The sequence below is a fragment of the Lathamus discolor genome, chromosome 1 (assembly GCF_037157495.1).
Source record: "Lathamus discolor isolate bLatDis1 chromosome 1, bLatDis1.hap1, whole genome shotgun sequence".
NCBI lineage: Eukaryota > Metazoa > Chordata > Aves > Psittaciformes > Psittacidae > Lathamus > Lathamus discolor.
In genome coordinates this window covers 128,109,562-128,126,860 of record NC_088884.1, presented here as the reverse complement: position 1 = coordinate 128,126,860, position 17,299 = coordinate 128,109,562, and the positions used below count along the sequence as shown (strand labels likewise).

Genomic DNA, 17,299 nt, shown 5'->3' with positions numbered 1-17,299 from the left:
TGCTCTTGTGACAAAAAGGGAAAAAAAAGAACCTATAAACATGGTTTCTTCTTCCTTGCTAAAACAGTAACCTTTATTTATTGAGCAGTATCTGATCATTTTGCTAACCAGAATATTTTTACTGTGTTATTCCTGAAACACTAAAGGAGCCATGAGGGAGTCAGCTGGACCTACATATAATGCATTAGTCACATCACCAACATTGTTAGTAATTTCTTCTCACAAAGTAGTCTTTTATAAGAGAGGTTCTTTAACTAGAAATAACCAATTTTTTTTTAGTTTTCAGAGTTTACAGGAATGGCTGCAGAAGAGCTGGGGGGTGAAGGGTTGGCAGTAGCATCTCAATTTTTGGGGAGTAAGGGTGTAAATTTAGAACCTTTTGATGTATAGTCTTTGGAGGGGAAAAATAAACCAACTGCCACCAAAACCAGTCTGGTTGGCTCTAAACTCAACAGCTATAGGACTTGATGCTGCCTTCTCCTTCATGGACACTTGTACAGAACTCCCCCAGCTGTGAAGCAAAGGACAAACTGCACTTACCCAATGGCCAGATCCAAGAAAAAAGAATCATGTCTCTGTTCTGTTCCTTCTGTTCTTTGAGAGGTTGCCTTCGACTGCATACTAGTCTTTAAAAAAGACTAAGTAAGGTAACATCAGAAAATGGGAAATTTTAAGAAAAAGAAGGTTACTGCAGATACTGCAGTCTGTTTGTTCCCTTTCTATGCATGACTTGGATCCCTCTGTGGATAATGTCCCTGACTATAAGAGATCTAACTATGCAAAATTCACAAAAAGTGCAGTAATAATTTTAATGTCTTATTATTGAGCATATTGTGGTTGCTAGTAGAGTGTGAATATTGTATAGCTAGAAAAGAAATCATACAGTTAGACTGGCTCTATAATTCTTTATACTAACTCAAGGCACCACAGTGTACTACAAAAGATGGCGATGGAAAAAAACTATGCACTATATAGTATATTTGACATTCAGTGAAATTTTGCTTTCCTAATGTAATTTTTGTTCAGATAAATTTGTTTTAAACTGTTTCCTGAGTATTTTTTAAAAAACAAATCTTTCTTCTACTGCTGTAAATAATACTTTATTCTCAGTCTCTGTAGTGACTGATTACGAAAAGTAGAATACTCGGAACTTGTTTCTAAGCTTCACAGACTTAGTAAAAATAGCTGATAAAAGTACAATTTGTAAGTATTACAAATGTCTAAAAAAATGCAAAACTTTGATTTGCACCTGCAAGTTTATCTTCCTGACACTGAGATCTATTATACCTTTCATTTTTTGTTCAATAAAGAGCAGAAAAGAATGAGTAAGACAGAAATCTAAAATAAAAGTGCAAAATCAGCAGTCAAACACTCATTTTATCAAGTATGCCACTATTGCCTTTGCTCTGTTTTGACAGTCCAATTGCCAAGTTGGAGACTAATTTAATGGATTTAATTACTTACCTTGCTTTAATTCCTGGCCCCCTTTCCTCCTGTATTTCCTGGACAGCCTGTTAAGGCACTGGGGCTCCCCAAGGACAGATTTTCCAATGTGGATTCTCGGCATGAGCCTTCTGTAATTTTAGGGATCTCAAAGTTACCATGTAGTCTCTCAGTATTACTAACAGAGTGGAAACATATTTGAGTGGATATCCTAAAGTAAGTACCCAAGAAATGGAGAATGAGTTGCCCTTCAGAAGGGGTCTATTAATTGACTGTAATGGACAACCAGATACTTTGCTTTAGAACAGAACTGTAATTCTGGGATGACAAAAGGGAGACAAGATCATCTTGTTTGTTTTACTCTTTTTGGGTGCAGTTCTACTGAATGTCTGCCCACACGACTGCTGTTGAAAACAATTGTAATTCTCCGTTTGGATTTCACATTCTTTGGTCCCATGTGAATTGGTGAATGCTGGCATGATGTAAGAACAATATAAAGGCAACAGTGAGCTTGAGGCAGTGTGGCATTTGCATGAAATTTGGGATTTCAGTGTATTGTGACGGCTGGAACAAATACAGCTCAACTGATGAAGTGAAGAAAATGTCAAGCAGAATTTTTTTTATCCTTGCATGGTAAAAATCAGTAGAAGTAGCCTATAAATTTCTATTTTTAAGAAACTATCTCTCTTAAAGAAAGGAAGTAGTTAAATGTGCTTTGAAATGTCAAATGGACTGCTCTGTTTTGTTAAAATCAAATGGTTTGGCTTTGCATCTTCGGAGGTGGGGGGGGGGGGGGGAAGAGTTTAATGTCAAGTGTTCAAGCCAACCTGAAAGAATGAGTAGTGTTATAATTACTCCTACTGCTGTGCAAACATGAAGCTGACTGATGAAATGAGCCTTCTTAATTATGAACTTTGATATTGTATATTTACAGTAAGCTTCTGAAAACTCACTGAGTTTAGAGCCAGCTCTTTTTGACCTAGACTGAGAGTAGACTGAACTCAAGAAGTTGGTATATTCCTACTGGCACTCAGCATTATTATTTAACAAGGCATCTGTTACACTCTTTAACTAAACAATCTGTCACACAATAAATAAGCAGAAAAAACTTTGAAGCTACTGTACTGAAACATCTAGACTTTGAAGCTCTGTTTGGAAAAAAGGGAATACAGTTTCCCTCTGTAGTTTGAAAACTCAAATGATTTTTCAAGACCTCCGATGAATATTAACAGCTTTGCTATTAATATCACTACATAAATATATCCCCATCTCAGTGAAATAGTCTTCTCTTTTTTTATAGATCATTGACACAGTTGGAGAAGAGCAAGAAAATGAAAATTCACTTACAAAATCAGATTTTATGAGTGATTGCAGAAGCCTATTAAAATTTAAAAGGGTATTACTACAATTAATAATTGTTCCTAATTCTCTCCGGATGCTTTGAAGATTTCAGTGCAAAACTGTGGGCTAGAAACATTGTCCTATCAGGTGAATGTAATGCTCACGTCACAACTATGTGGAAACACATTTCTTTGGACTATTTTAATTTTAGCAGCTAGAATACTAGAACTCTAGAGATCCTGCACTATACATCTATTTTCATTACAAGAGATTAGAGACCTACTAAGAGTAACCCAAGAGCAAAATGTATGATGTGCAGCTGTCTATCTGCAATCCCTTGTAAGCATAAAACATAATCGTGTTTTTAAAACCTCATCTGTGGCTATCTTTGTAGCATGCAGCAGCAGCATCGTGTAGTTTGAGCACAGTGAGCTTCACCAGATTCTCCAACAGTACGATGTCCTCTGTACCTCTGCAGGTGGGGAGATCAGAACCCAGCACCAGTGTGCTCCTCATCACTCAGTCCTTCTGCAGTACAGGGGCTGCTCCTGACTGGTCCTATCTTAAAGGACCAGAAAAATAAGATGGAAGTATGATCAGGTCTTTCTCTATCCTTTTCAGGTGAAAGAGCTGTGAGTAGTCATACAGGGACTAAACTGCTAGGGTTACTAGGGAGGAAAAAGAAAATCTGGCTCCAACAAATGTTAATGACAAAGCTGGGGTTTTGACCATTCATAATTATAAAGTAGGAAAGATAAGCAAAGGTGAATTCTGTGCACCTCGGAAAATTATTTTAATGTTATAATCCATATTTTGAAACTACCTCTTTTTTTTTGTTTCCCCCCCCTTTTATATATATATATATATATATATATATATATATATATAATGTCTGCAAATTTTAGCTTTTTTATTTTAAATTCTTGTTTCTCTACCTCTTCCTTCTCTGTCCGGATCAGTTGGCTACCCTGGGAAGATGCCATCACTACAGGGAGTCTTACTAAGAAGCTGGGGTTGTTTTTAGTTTTGAATACACTCAGGCTTATATTCATTATCAATAGAAAAGATTAGGTTGAGTTCCACAGCTGGAACCTGCTACTGAAAATGGTCTGTTGCTCTAGCCTTTGCACTTAAGAGTTTTTTGCTGGGACAGATTAGTTGAAGTGTCCCTGTGGAGTATAGCTGTAGGTTTGTGATGGGATAGGAATTTTAAAAATAGCTTAGGCCCAGCATGCTACCCGCTTTTTAGATCAGTAGTAGCTGCTTAAATTCAAGTTACAAAGAGATAAGCAACCAGAAAGACGACTGATGGGCTGTGCTGTACTGAAGGCTGCTTTGCCGAGTGATGAGCTGGTTCCATGTTGCATGTATCAGCTGCCTAGTCTAGCCTGGAGTGTTGAAAGTCAAGAGACTGGCTAAAGGAGGAAGATTAACAGGCTGTGCTGAAAGGAAGAAACAGTCAAGAGCTGCTCTAAGAATGTCTGTTATTACATAATTTCATTAATGATAAAGGAGGAAATTAGTATGGCTTTCACTGTACCACAGGGAACTAGGATCTGTGTCACCCAGTGTTGAGTGCTTAGGAAAATGAAATTTCCTGGCTAGACACTGAGGGAAGTTGTTGCTTGCGGGCTCTGGGGCAATCTGCATATCAATGCACCTTTTTGTTCTTTAATTCTTTGCTGTTGTGTCATTGGTCATTCCCCCCTCCCATTTTTTTTTTTTGGGGGGGGGATTGCATTTTGAATTCTTACAGATGGTAGGTCCTCATCCTTCTAGTTTTGTGCCCAGGATGTATCTTCAGGCATGATAGCAACAATAACACTCTTGATTCTGCACAAAACATACAAATTCTGAAGGGAACATGTTATGGGTTTTATTAAGCAATTGTTTAGTAGAAAACAAAACTCTTCTTAGTAACCAAGTTAAGCATGGTGCCAATTAAAACTATTAGCAATGATAACTTCCTGACCGAAAATTGGTACATAGGTTTTTTTGTTTTGCTTTGTCTTACCGTTTGGTTTGAAAAAAAATTAATTAAAAAAATTAAAAATCTGCTGCTTTACCATGTGCATCCAAAAAGCAGGTACATGAAGTTTTTTCTAAGGTGGAATGATTTAATCTAGTTTGAATGGTGATAGAATAGCACTCTTTATTAATTTCATTGTGGATTATAAAGAATATTTTACAGATTGGATTTCCTGTGTACTTTCTTCCAACACTACCTGTTCGGACTGACTTCTGGTGCAATAATGATGTGTAAAAAATAAGTATTGTTTTTATGACTAAGTGTACATGGTCTGAACATGAGACTAAAAGACAAGAACACATTTACTTTGTGGTTTGGACCTGTATTGGCTCCAACAAACCGTCTGTCTAGACTGTCTATCTAGTTTTCTGTCTTCAGCAGTTGCAATTGAACATGCTATTTATGGGAGAGTACACAAGACTGTCTGCTCCTGCAGTCCATTTCCTTCACACTTTTTGCAGCATCTGCATTAGTTGAATTAGGCATGCAGAGTTCGTACTCCTCTGCTCCTACCTTTTTTAATTTTCCCCCGATCCTCTTTAATTTGCCTGATCCATTTTAAACCTCGCAGTTTTCTGTTTCCAACTTCTCATAACAGCAAATTGCAGAAGTTCAGTACCTGGTGTATCAAGAAAAGAAAAGAACAACCAAAACCAAAACGCAACCCAAGCCACAAACCTCTCAATTCCATAATTTTTAGATTAATCTTCACCTGTTTTCAACTATGTGAAAAATAAAGATGGGCCTAAGCAAGAACCTCAGATCTGAATGTCCCCACATTTTGGCAGTTTTGGTTTCTGAATCAGCAAGATGGGCTGCAGCAAACCCTGCAGTCTGAACCAGTATCTCAGGAGGAAAGTTTCAACCTTCAGCCAAACCTTGCAACAGGTCACTAACAATTCTGACAAGGAATCAAGGGCAGCATAGGTTGAATACACCTTTACTTTGTTACGTTTACAGATGAGATCGAGCTATCAAGGACAGCACAGACAGGTAGGCTTAAAATTGGAAGTAATTTTCATAAAATCAAGAAATTACTAGAAAAAAGGAGGAGACAGATCTACAGATCTACAACTGCAGGAAAGGGAATAGCTGGCTGGATAGAAAATCCTCAAGAAACATCCAAGAGTTACAGCTGATTGCAAGCTAAATGTGACTGCCTAAAAGGCAAGTATTGCATGGGAAGGTACATACGGAAGAATGGGTTGGGGTGTTTTGTTCTGCTCCATTTCATTCTGTACAACACAGGTCAGTTTTGAAGTACTCTTTTATTTTTTCTTTTTTTTTTTTTTTTTTTTCAGTTTTGGGCATCACCTTTCAAAGCGCTCCTGAATCGACCAAAGTTCATTCAAATGATAGTTTGAAGGTACATACCATGATAGCGGTTTGTGTTTGTATGTTTTGTTAAATCTGAATTTGTTTATATAGTGACATTGCTTCAGTTATACACAGTTTAGATGTGCATAGCTTTCAGTTAAGAGGCAGCATAAATTTACAATCAGTCATTGTTTATAGTCAGAGGTTATAACAATGAACATCACTAAGTGGAGAAATTACTTAATTTACAGGATGTTACATCAGTATTCTCTTGTTTGAGACTTTGCATCACAAGATGGAAGAAAAACGATAGTAGAGAGTCTAATGTAAGACAGCTGAATTAAATATGTGCCAGAGCTTTCTCCATTCTAAATTTAGGGCAGCTTTAGAGATCTGTAATTTGCTTTGAGTAATTCAAACACTTTTCTGGAGATACTGCCTTGTGTTGTCCATTTTTGAATCATGTTAACCCCTTATTATAGCAAGTTCTAATGTTAGATGCAAGTAGTCTTGATTTTAAGTTTAGAAAGAAAAGCCCTGAGAACAAAGAAACCCCAATAATCCTGTAATCCCCAAATATCAACCAGTGTTAAAGGCTGAAAACTAAGGGTTCTTGTTAGTTAATTTTCAAGAGGGATGAACTTTTATACCAAGTGGAAAAGAATTTTCTAGGTAATAAAGTGCAGGTTGCTAGGTCAAGCATTGCAGACAATGTTTTTGCAGCAGCGATGTCTTTCTCATTGCATTAAAGTTATTCATCCTAACAATATTTTTAGAGAAGATAAATGGGTAAAGCTAAATTTCAGGATTCCTAGCTGGAGATTTGGTGCAGAGCCATTTCCCATGGGTTAAGTTTTACGGTGAGGATGTCTGATCAAAGTCAAGGAAAACATTTCAGTTACTTTTGATGATCTTCAAGCCACAATGCTGATTCTTTTCTAGGATCTTATAAGGAAATACTACATGAGGGCCCATTAAAAAAAAGGTATGTTTTTAAATCTGCTTGTGAGGAATGAGGAAGGCCATTATGCATGTAATCAGTAAACCTGCGGTACTCCTAAATGTTCCCACTAAATCATATATGTTTTATATAAAGAAAGGGGTTTGGGAAGTGGACTACAGCCTGAAATCCACTGCACTATCTTTTTTTTCTCAGTAGCTAAGTCTTCCCTTCCATAGAACTGGTTCCTCCAAGTACATAAGCAATATGATAAGAAATGTGTAATAAAACTTGGGATTGAAAGACTCAGTTGGCAGAAAGTGTTTTAGTGAACAGCTGTTCTAGTAGTTTGGCAGTGAATCTGAAATGCCTTGTCAGTTTCTTTTCCCCATACATATCAGGCTCGTTTACACTATTTACATAAGACTTTGATATCTCAGACACTGATCAATATCCGGATTTTTTTTCCCATGCTTTTAAGCATGAGAGGAAATATACGGGAGTCCTATCTGTAGAGGAACTAAGGACTGAAGCTTACTATAGTGCCTTCATCTTTTGGAATGACTCCAGAATGGCACTTCCATAGTCTTTTGAGTTGCTGCACTTAGGGAACAATGTTTTCTACCTTTGACATTTACATTAAATATAAATTCCATTGAAACTCACCAGTAAGCGGATGTGTGCTGAAACAAACATGGCTTGTTTGCAATTAGCAAACCATGCTAACTGATTTTAACTCTTGCTTACGTATGTCTATATATGCTTGTATATGTCTGTTTAAGAGCAGAGTGCAAAGGAGATTGATTTGAATCAAACACACAGAATATAAGGAGAATGTAAATAACATGCTGTGTAAAGAAAACATTTGGCATTATCATTTAATTGTACCATCAACGAGTAGATCAAATTACGGTAGCATCCTACTGACTCTTCTTGCTGCTGTTGACACTTCTATTTCCCAGCCTCAGTTCGCATTTCTTATACTGATTCCTCTCTGACTTTTTGTACTGCTGATGAATGGAGATAGGAAACAGGTGTTGAAACCCATCCACATTTCAGAATGGATACAGAGAATTTATCAGAAAGGAATATACCTGGTATGTCTAAACTTAGAAGAGGAATGTGCTTGACAGATGTATATTACACCAACTTGAACAACAGAATGGGCTCTGGATTTTTTTAATGCAATTTTATAACAACATCAAGTGAATTTATTTGAATGAATCTTACATCTGATTATAAAAAGCTTCCTTTGTTTCTCAATAGTAGCTGTCACTGCCATTGAAACATAACAGAGTAAGACCTAGACCTGTATTTCTTCACTATAAGGGATATCTCTTGTGCCTTTTGTGCTTGTAAGGTCAGTTCACTGTCAGTGTACTGACTGCCACTTAGAACTTTAATTCTCTAGACAGATTTCTGCTTAATTTGAAAACAAGAGGAGGAATATTAATTATTAGGAGGTGAGGAAAGGAGAAAATATTTTAAATCAGTAAGCCTTTAAATAATCCATCTTTACAGGATGGAAAGAAATACAGCCTGAATTGAGGAAAACCTTAATGTCCCAGAGCCATTGGAATACTTGTTTGCAAACAGAAGATATAAAGTATCATAGATTTTAAGCAATTTATTTTAAAAACCTTATGGTTAGACTGTGACTTGAGGTGCTATGACTGTGATTACTAGCTTTCAGTTATGACACTTTAAACTTGCTATACAGAGCAGTTGGTGGAAATGCTGTCTTGTATAAAAGCTTTTGATCCTGTGATGGATGTTCTATGGATCGAGGGAGGAAAGGGACAGAATGCAAATGCTGTGGAACTAGGGAAATAAATAACGAAGCCAGCTGATTATGATGGCACAGCAGGAGTGGTATGTTTCGTCCTGGTTTGTGATTTAGTTATGGGGCACTCTTTGCACGGCACTCAGTTATTGAGCTATTATCTGTGCATGGTTTGTCAGGCAGATTTTATTAATCTGCTGCAAAAGTATTTGCTTTTTACAGTCTGTGATGTACTGAGAGGTTTTAACGTGTTTAAACTCAGTAATGCTGTATTTCTATTTAGATGGGTTTTGCATCCTGGCCTATGCTCTCTTTAGGCTTTAATCCTATGTTTTGATCCACAGCACTCTAAGGGTCCACCGAAGAACAATAGGCTTCTTAATTTATGTACACTATCATATCTTCATAGCTGGTCTGCTTAACTTCTACCACTGTCTTTGCTTCATGGCTTTACTATGTTGTGAAGATGTTAAAAAACTGTTAGCGCTTTCATAACTTTCTAGCAACTATAAAAACTTAAAATGCATCTCTACTAAAACTTCAGATTTCATTCTGATTGCAAATGCGGTGATTACTTCCTAGCATCAAAATAATGTATTGTAGCAGCAAGGTGAAATACCATCTTGGAAACGGTAAGAGATAAATCAAAAAGAACAGGAGGTACCCAGAGGCCTGCTAGAAACACCTTTATGCATAACCCCCAGAATGTTGTTCCCTGAACAGTTACGTAATGGAATTCCCAAAGAATAAGAGCAGTGTACCATGAGCAGACTGCTAGCATCCAGCCAAGGCAGTCAGGGGTCTGCCCCCACAATTTGTTCCCACACAGTCTCAGTACCACAAGATATGTAAAAGTGATGCAGAACAGTTTGAAAAGCTTTCCAAATATTTACCCAAGATTCAATAATCCTGATCACATTGAGCAGTAATAATAGTACAGGGAATATAACATTTTCCTTTTGCGTGGCTGAGATTTGAGCAGGCTGCAGTGGGATACTTTGTCAGCAATGTTCAATCCCTTTTGGGTTTACTGCTTGACTTTTTGTTGGTTTTGTTTTTTTCCTTTTAATCACAGTGTAACTGGAGCATGGTGTCTGCTCTCTGCTTTATTTAGGGCTCTGAATGGGGTGTAACTTCTGTTCAAAGATAGCTCCGAGATGGCACTGGTAGGAAGTTTATAAACAAATATGGTACTCTTGAGTTACTCTGTTTCCAGCATGGCAAAATCTTTTTCTCCCCAGCCAAAACTCCCTCAAGTGAAGGGGAGTACTGCTTAACAAGTACCTGACTAGGATTAACAGAGATTTTCTCGCATGCTTCCTCTGTGTGCATTTTACCCAACCGCATCTGCCGAAATGAAGCAAGCGGGCGCTTTGCTTTCCCCTCGGGGCTGGGACCTACAGCGGGATGCATCCTCGCGGGGCCAAGGCTCGGGGCATGACCAGCCCGACTCTGCGTGTCCGCCTGAGCCCGGGCCGTGCGGGGCGTTGAGGGCCTGCCCGCCTCCCTTTCTATTTGACGCGGCGACGCGCACCGGGCAGCTTTTTGCCCGCGGTGCGGGGGATCCGCTCCCCGGGGCGCCAGGCGGCAGCAGCAGCAGGAGGAGGAGGAGGAGGAGGAGGAGTTGGAGTGCGGCCGCCGCCGGCCCCCTCCCGCCGCGCAGAGGAGCAGGCAGAGGGCGCTTTCGCCATGCGTGGCCGCCGCCGCCGCCGCGCAGCCCCAGGCGCCGCGCACCCCCCGGGCGCGCTGCCGCTGACAGCCGTCCGGGCAGACCTCCGCGGCGGGCGGAGCGGAGCGGAGCCTTTCCGAGACCCCCGGCCCGGCCCAGAGCGAGGGGAACTCGCTGGGTGCGACTGGCTGTTCGGTCCCGCGCTGCCCCTCGGTCGCGCTCTGTCTCTCCCTCCCTCCTCCTCCTCCTCCCCTCTGCTCTTTCCACCTCCCCTGCTCCCGAGTGAGCGCAGCCTCGGATGTCCGGTTTCCTGGTGGGTTTTTTACCTGGCAAACTCCGGATAACTTTGGTGAGAATTTGCAAAGCGGCTGGGAAAGTTGGGAACTCCCCTGCAGGCGTCTAGGAGCTGCTGCTACCGCATCTTCTCCATCCCACGGATTTTACTGCCTTGGATATTGCGAGGGGAGGGAGGGAGGGAGAGGAAGAGAAGGAGCCTCATAATTTCGCCTGCATTCCTCCAAGTACTCCGCAGCCCCGCTCCGCGCCCGCCCTGCCATCTTTGCACAATGCACTTGCTGGAGGTTCTCTCCCTGGGCTGCTGCCTCGCTGCCGGCGCCGTGCTGCTGGGGCCGCGGCAGCCCGCCGCTGCCGCCGCCTACGAGTCCGGCCACGGGAACTACGAGGAGGAGCCCGACGCCGGGGAGCCGAAGGTAAGCCTGTGCCCCAGCGACAGATGCCCTCGGGACATGTGCCTTCGAACGGACGGCGTGGAAAGGCCACTGACGAAAATATTTGGGAGAAGCCTTTTTAAGGAAAGGGTCCTTTAGAAGTGAGGGAAGGATTTATTTAAGGAGAAAAAATACTATATTGTCAAGATTTTCAGGGTTGCTGGAAGGAAAGCTGCGTGGGGAACCGCCGCGTTCACAAAGAAACGCGAAGCACCTGATGGGTAGAGGCAGCCCGTAGGCTCCGCTCCTGCAGCCGTGGGGAGCCGCCTGCGGGGAGCGGGCTGTGGCGGAGCCCGGGCAGGGCAGCGGCCCGCCGGCTCCAGCTGGTCCCAGCAGCCGGGCCGCGGGTGCACCCGGGCTGCCGCGGCACGGGCGAGGCTCTGGGTTCCCGCTGCGGGGTCCTGCTGCGGGCTGGGCCGGGCAGAGCCTGGGAGAGCGGGCGGGAGGGCTGAGAAACGCTCCAAGCAGCAGCTGTGCACGGGGCGAAGCGGCGAGGGAGGCGTGGGGGGACGGTGGCCAGAACAGCCGAGACTTTCTGTTTGTTGAAAAGCCTCTTGAAGTTACTGACACTTCGGATGAGTTGCTGCTGCATGACAGAGGTGACGGGAGGTGTAAGGTGACACTCGAGTATGAAGCTTCTCGTTTTGCCCAGGCGCAGCGGAAGGCTGGGCTTAAATTCTCAGATTTCAGGCACAAATACTTAAAATCCTGTGTTAATTTTTGTTTGCATAGGAAATTTCGTAATGTGGCAGTCAAGTACCTTTGGTACTTGTGGTTTCAATTCCCGGTATGCTGATGCATAAAAATGATGCATGGTATGCGGTTGTATAAGCATGTGGCATTACTAGGAAGATCTTTGATGTCTGAGCTTTTAACAGCTCTTGCCTTCATCTCGTTGATTTGAAGATTTCTGACATAGTTACTGAAAGTGATCATGACCCAGCTCATTCATTATTCATTTCAGTATGGGGCAGGGAAGTGTGTGAATTAAAAGTTAAGCTGATATTCTGATTTTTCCCCACCATACCCCTGTGCTGTTTGTTTTACTGAATAGAATTTTTACTGTAACTATGCAGGGAGTCAAGTTTTGATCGCGTACATTACCTGTGCCTATTTCAGGTATTCGAACTGTTGCAGACCTCATGTTGCTCATGGAGTTCCTGCTTTTCAAACAGTATTCTGTGTGGAAAAGGTTACTGAGTATACTGCAGTGTCTCTTAAAATTTTTAATTACAGTTGAATGCTTACCATTGCAGTATTCTGAATGCTAATATGGTATCAGTGATCATGTTGCTTAAATCTTTATCAAGTACTTAAAAATAGGAATACAAAATCAATTCATCTGGTTGCTTTTACCACTTAGACTACTTTAAAAAAAAATGCAGAACTTAGTGAAGGGTAAAAATACCTCAACTCTTGCCAGCCCATGACTGCAAGTCAGTTATTTACTGAGTGAAACAGGTGTTTGAACTGTAAAGCCTCAGAATAGCTTATGTTTTAAAGGTAGAAAGAATCCAAATTGCAGCGTGGTGCATATTTTGTACATCTAAATTGCTGAGGTGAAACAGGCGATACTGAAGATGCTCTCCTTAGGGATGCTGTATGTTCCCCTGTGTGTGTTGTGACAGTCACTCTGTTTCTTGAAGAAACCTCAAGGTTTTGGGGAGTTGCTACTGTAGTGCATTGTGTGGAAGTGTAAGTGCTCCCTGGAAAAAGGGGAACTGTCAGCAAACTGAAGGAGGAAAGGTCAAGAGACTGGGAAGTGAGTGGGATAGCATGTGTTAAGCGATTACGTTAACAGAAAAATGTTTTTGTGCCTGACTACTGGTGAGTAGTAGAGAGAGGGGGGAATGACTTTGGATCCAAGCAGACTTAGTCATGTTGGAAGCCTTTAGTTATGAGTCTGTTGCTTTTGCTGGAACTGTTTGAGTGAGTGAGTACTGCACATTATTTGTTCCTGTGATGAATGTCTGAAGTAATTATGAAAGGATTAAATAAGTAAACTGTAAGTAATTGTTTCAAAGAAAATATGATTATATCGTCATCCATTTGAACTTTATTAACTTAAGTGTGAAATGTGTAGTCACTTGAGTTTGTGTTCGTAGATGTTATGCTTCCTCTATTTTTACTTTCCACCCATATGCATACTGCTGCATATTAAACTGATGCTTAAGTGCAGGTCATACAGCCTTTTGGGTCAACTTTTCACACATTCTATTTATTTCTCTTTGCTCCTATTTTAAGAACTTCAGCTTTAGAAACACTTTAAAAAGTGAATGAAGTTGAGGGTCCTCCAACAGAGGAGTAAAAGCTGGGCAGAAAGTAAGGGTATTGTGGTTTTATGCAGGCAAATGTTATGCATTAATCTTATCTTAGATATTTGGAGCAACCTGGAAGCATTACAGATAAAAATAGTAGCAGTTCCCCATATACACCTCTTGCAAGGGCATATTCTGCAGCAAGTGGGCACTGCTAAGCCTGTGCAACACTGCCTCCCCCTTATTTTTTTTTTCAGCCTAGGGGTAAAGTTCATTATTTAACAAGCTTATGGGGTCCAGACTAATACTTTTCAGCTGAACTGTCTGCTCACTGGGATGGGAATGGATCCTACCTGCAAACCACTTCTTTGGGTTTTCCTGCAGCATGGGGGTTTGCCCACATGAGCTGAACCCCTCCTTTGCAGCCACTCCCCAGCAGGGCAGGAGGCAGGGTGGCCCTGATCCCTCTGTCCCTCTGGGTGGCCCACTGCAGAAGACAACCGAGTACTTCAGGTGTCTTTCTGTCTCAGCTGGGACCAGGGAAATCAGCCCTCTTGTCCCCAGTGTTCCTGCAGTTTGGATGGGACCATCTGCCCATCATGGATGCTCCAAGCGGCTGCAGCAAAGAGAGGGTGAGCGGCAGTATGACACCAATGACTTGTAGCTTTAGTTTCTTGTACTGTCTGTGAATATTGTAATAACTCTTATAATGTGTTTAGTCTCTGGCTGTTGTTATTTAGGTAGTTTTGAATTGGGAATGTGTGGTGAGTATACACTGTCTACATGGGAGGGAAGTACAGAACAGTCTGTGGTGCGATTCCATGATTTTCTTTTTGCAGTGAAAATAGGTGCATTGCCTTGAGCTCCATTTGTCTTGGATGCTACCTCAGCTGTGAGCTACCTTTTTATTATTAATATTTTAAAATTACTTTATATCTGACCTAAACATAAAATGCCGCTTGTTAATGGCTAATGGAATTTAAATGCTGTTGGTGTGGGAGTGTGAGGAAAAGCAGTGTCCTTTTGGGCTCCTTTCTGTCACTGTTGTAATCTCAAACCCATCAGTTCTGTGGCCATCTCTTAAGTTTATGAAGTGTGCCTTACTCTGTGTTGTAATGTTACATGTGCTGGTGAGAGATGAGGCTACATTTTCTGCTCTGAAACCATAACATAAACCTCACTCACAGTACTCAAGCAGTGCTAAATTGAGCGGAGGGGAGAATGTTATTTTTTCTGCTGTTGCTGTTTTGTCTGCTACAGCTTTCCTTTTCATGTGTGTATAGCCATTTTCTTTTTCAGACACGCACACACAGAGAGATGCTGTCTTTTTTTAGAAGCATGATTTGTATCGCTTACAATGGGATGAACAAAAGTATCATAATAGGATCTATTATGAAGATTAAGCAATACTTCTGCAAACATAATTTATTAAACCTTGGCCTAGCCTTTGTGTGCTAGTATTGTACTTGGCTTGCCCTAAGAGCTTATGGCACTTCCTAGTTCTTGGTGTAGTTATGTGCATTCCTGGGCATCTTGTGTAAGCACATTTGTGTGCCTGTGAGGGACTTGATGGGATTGCTGCTGACAAACAACTGCACTTCTGAAGGTTCTAAAAAAGCTGTGGGGATCACTTTAACTAACTGCTGTTTGAAGACATTCAGAAACATCCGACCGGATTAATGTTTCTGAATATTCTATCCCATCAAAAATATTATTTTTAGGTTCAGCATGTGTTTAAACTCTTGCATGTTCTTCAAGTGTGTGTTCCCATTTATTTTAGTAAAAACAAACCAGGACTTGTTTTTTAAGCTGTTGTAGCTGAGGATGATGGCAGTAATCCTCTCCATTGATATGCTGCATCCAGGATAGTAAGCCTGTCTAGAACCTTGTGTTCAGCTGCTGCTTTTTTGAATGTGGTCAATGATTCATTAAAACAAAATGCTGGTGACAAAGGGAATCCAACTGAAGTCAGACTGGTATCCTATCAAGTTTAATATCCTGTTTAATGTAAAAAAACATGGTACAGCTCTCTGTAGAATGAATTATAAGAAATTCCAAGCCAGATTGTTGTTTGGAAGTTGTAGGCTCTTTCGAAGTCCAAGTTGCTCCTTAACAGTTCTGTTTGGCAGGGTATTAAATTTTGTTTAGTGGGTAGGATAGGTATGATCGTTTTCATTATCTGTTGTAAGCATTCAGTAACTTCTTTTTTCCTAATTCTGCCTTGCTTCTAACCTGAGTAATATGTAATACCAAGTGCCTCTCCATGTATGTGTGTCTGCTTCAAAGACACTGATGGCTGCATTAATTGCAACAGAATTTTAATTTAAAACATTGATAGCTTAGGCAGACCATGGGAATTCTTTGTTAAATTACTATTGTATATGAATTTCTTAGCTTCTTTTTCTTGTTTTGTGTTTATCTGTCACCATAAGTTTTTTCCGATGACTTAGTATTTATGTTACTGTATTTTCCCCCCTTCTGTTGCATTTCAGACTTTAGCTAGGAAACAGCTAAACTGTAGGTTATTTATTCTTCTTTTCTCCCATTGTAATAACTGTAAATCAGTCCCTGTAGCTGTGTAGTAATTTGGTTTTTCTTTTGATATTTCCTGGCTTGTCTAAGATGGCTATAACTCCTTACAGTTATTTAGAGACTGCAATTGCCAGTGGAGTGAACAAATGTTTTTGTAAGATGTTTTTGATCCTACATAGAAGTAACCGAGGAATAGTATTCTTTGGCAGAGGAGGAGAAAACACAGGAAAAATACCTTCTAATAACTAAAGGAAAAAGGAAAATACCCCAGACCAGTAGTAGTTGGTATATTTTAGCTATATTGTAGTCTTTGTTTGGAGGATACAATGACAGTGGGTTTCACTGGAAGTCAAAGAACGCGTTAGGGTTTTGTTCCTCTAAACCGATTGTTATTTGATGTACTGCTGAGGATAAACTCTCTGCTTGTTTGCAGGCTCACCATTACGCAGAGAATACTGGTCCTACTATTTCTTCTTAAAAATGATGTAGAAAAGGAAAAGTATGTAAATTCACTCATTCCAGTCACAAGTATTTGTAACTGGCCACAGATACACAGAAACATACTTTGCCTGTACATGTAATAGTACCAAGACCCTTGATGGAGACTGTCTTTTTTTATAGGATTGCTACTTATGGTTATATTAGCAGTGTAATTAATTGTCTAAGGAAACTAAGAAATATACTTGTGAGGTGGTGCCTTGTTGACGTTTGTTGCTTGCCTAGGGACAGATGTTTCCAAATTAAAATAGAGCCTATGACTTCCTCTTCACCCCTCCTGCTCCCAGCAAATCTTGCGTAACAGGGCTACAGTGGCACAAATGTGGCCATTTACTTCCTTTCATTTTATTCATGTGTGTCAAGGTACGCATGTTAAAATTTAAAAAATCCTTGCATCAAATGGATGTTGAAATCTTATTTCCTTTATATAATTAATATTGAAATATTCTGGGATTTGGAGGAAGCGAGACAATCCTGTTAATAATCAGCTGGCTTGCACTGTTGATTCACAGTAGGTAGATTCAGTAAACATGAAGTGTTTTTTCTAGAAGGGAAGATAGAGATGGATAATTATTTTGTCTTTCTAGTTGGGTGTGTTTCTGGCTGGCTAGAGAAGAGTAAAATGGTGGTTCATTTAAAAATACCAAGAACCCTGTTGTGCAGGCCACAGAGCACAGCTTTCAGGAGAACATTAACAATTGCTAAGTATCCCTCTGACATGACTGAATATGGTAGGTATTGGCCTGTCTCCTCTGCAGTTT

The 17,299-nt window shown here is 40.7% G+C and overlaps 1 protein-coding gene across 4 annotated transcripts in view; it reads left to right on the top strand.

Annotated features, from left to right (window-relative positions):
* The window catches only part of VEGFC (vascular endothelial growth factor C), a 102,570-nt gene that overhangs the window by 18,055 nt on the left and 67,216 nt on the right, over window positions 1-17,299 (top strand). For 2 of the 4 annotated variants that reach the window (XM_065694989.1, XM_065694980.1), the window contains exon 1: window positions 10,883-11,232. The exons of 1 other annotated variant lie outside the window; for it this stretch is intronic. In XM_065694989.1, the coding sequence (XP_065551061.1) occupies window positions 11,089-11,232 (144 nt within the window). In that variant the 5' untranslated portion in view covers window positions 10,883-11,088. Of the gene's footprint in view, window positions 1-10,882; window positions 11,233-14,135; window positions 14,141-17,299 lie in introns of those variants that run through there. One more of the 4 variants, XM_065694998.1, reaches the window with a different exon arrangement.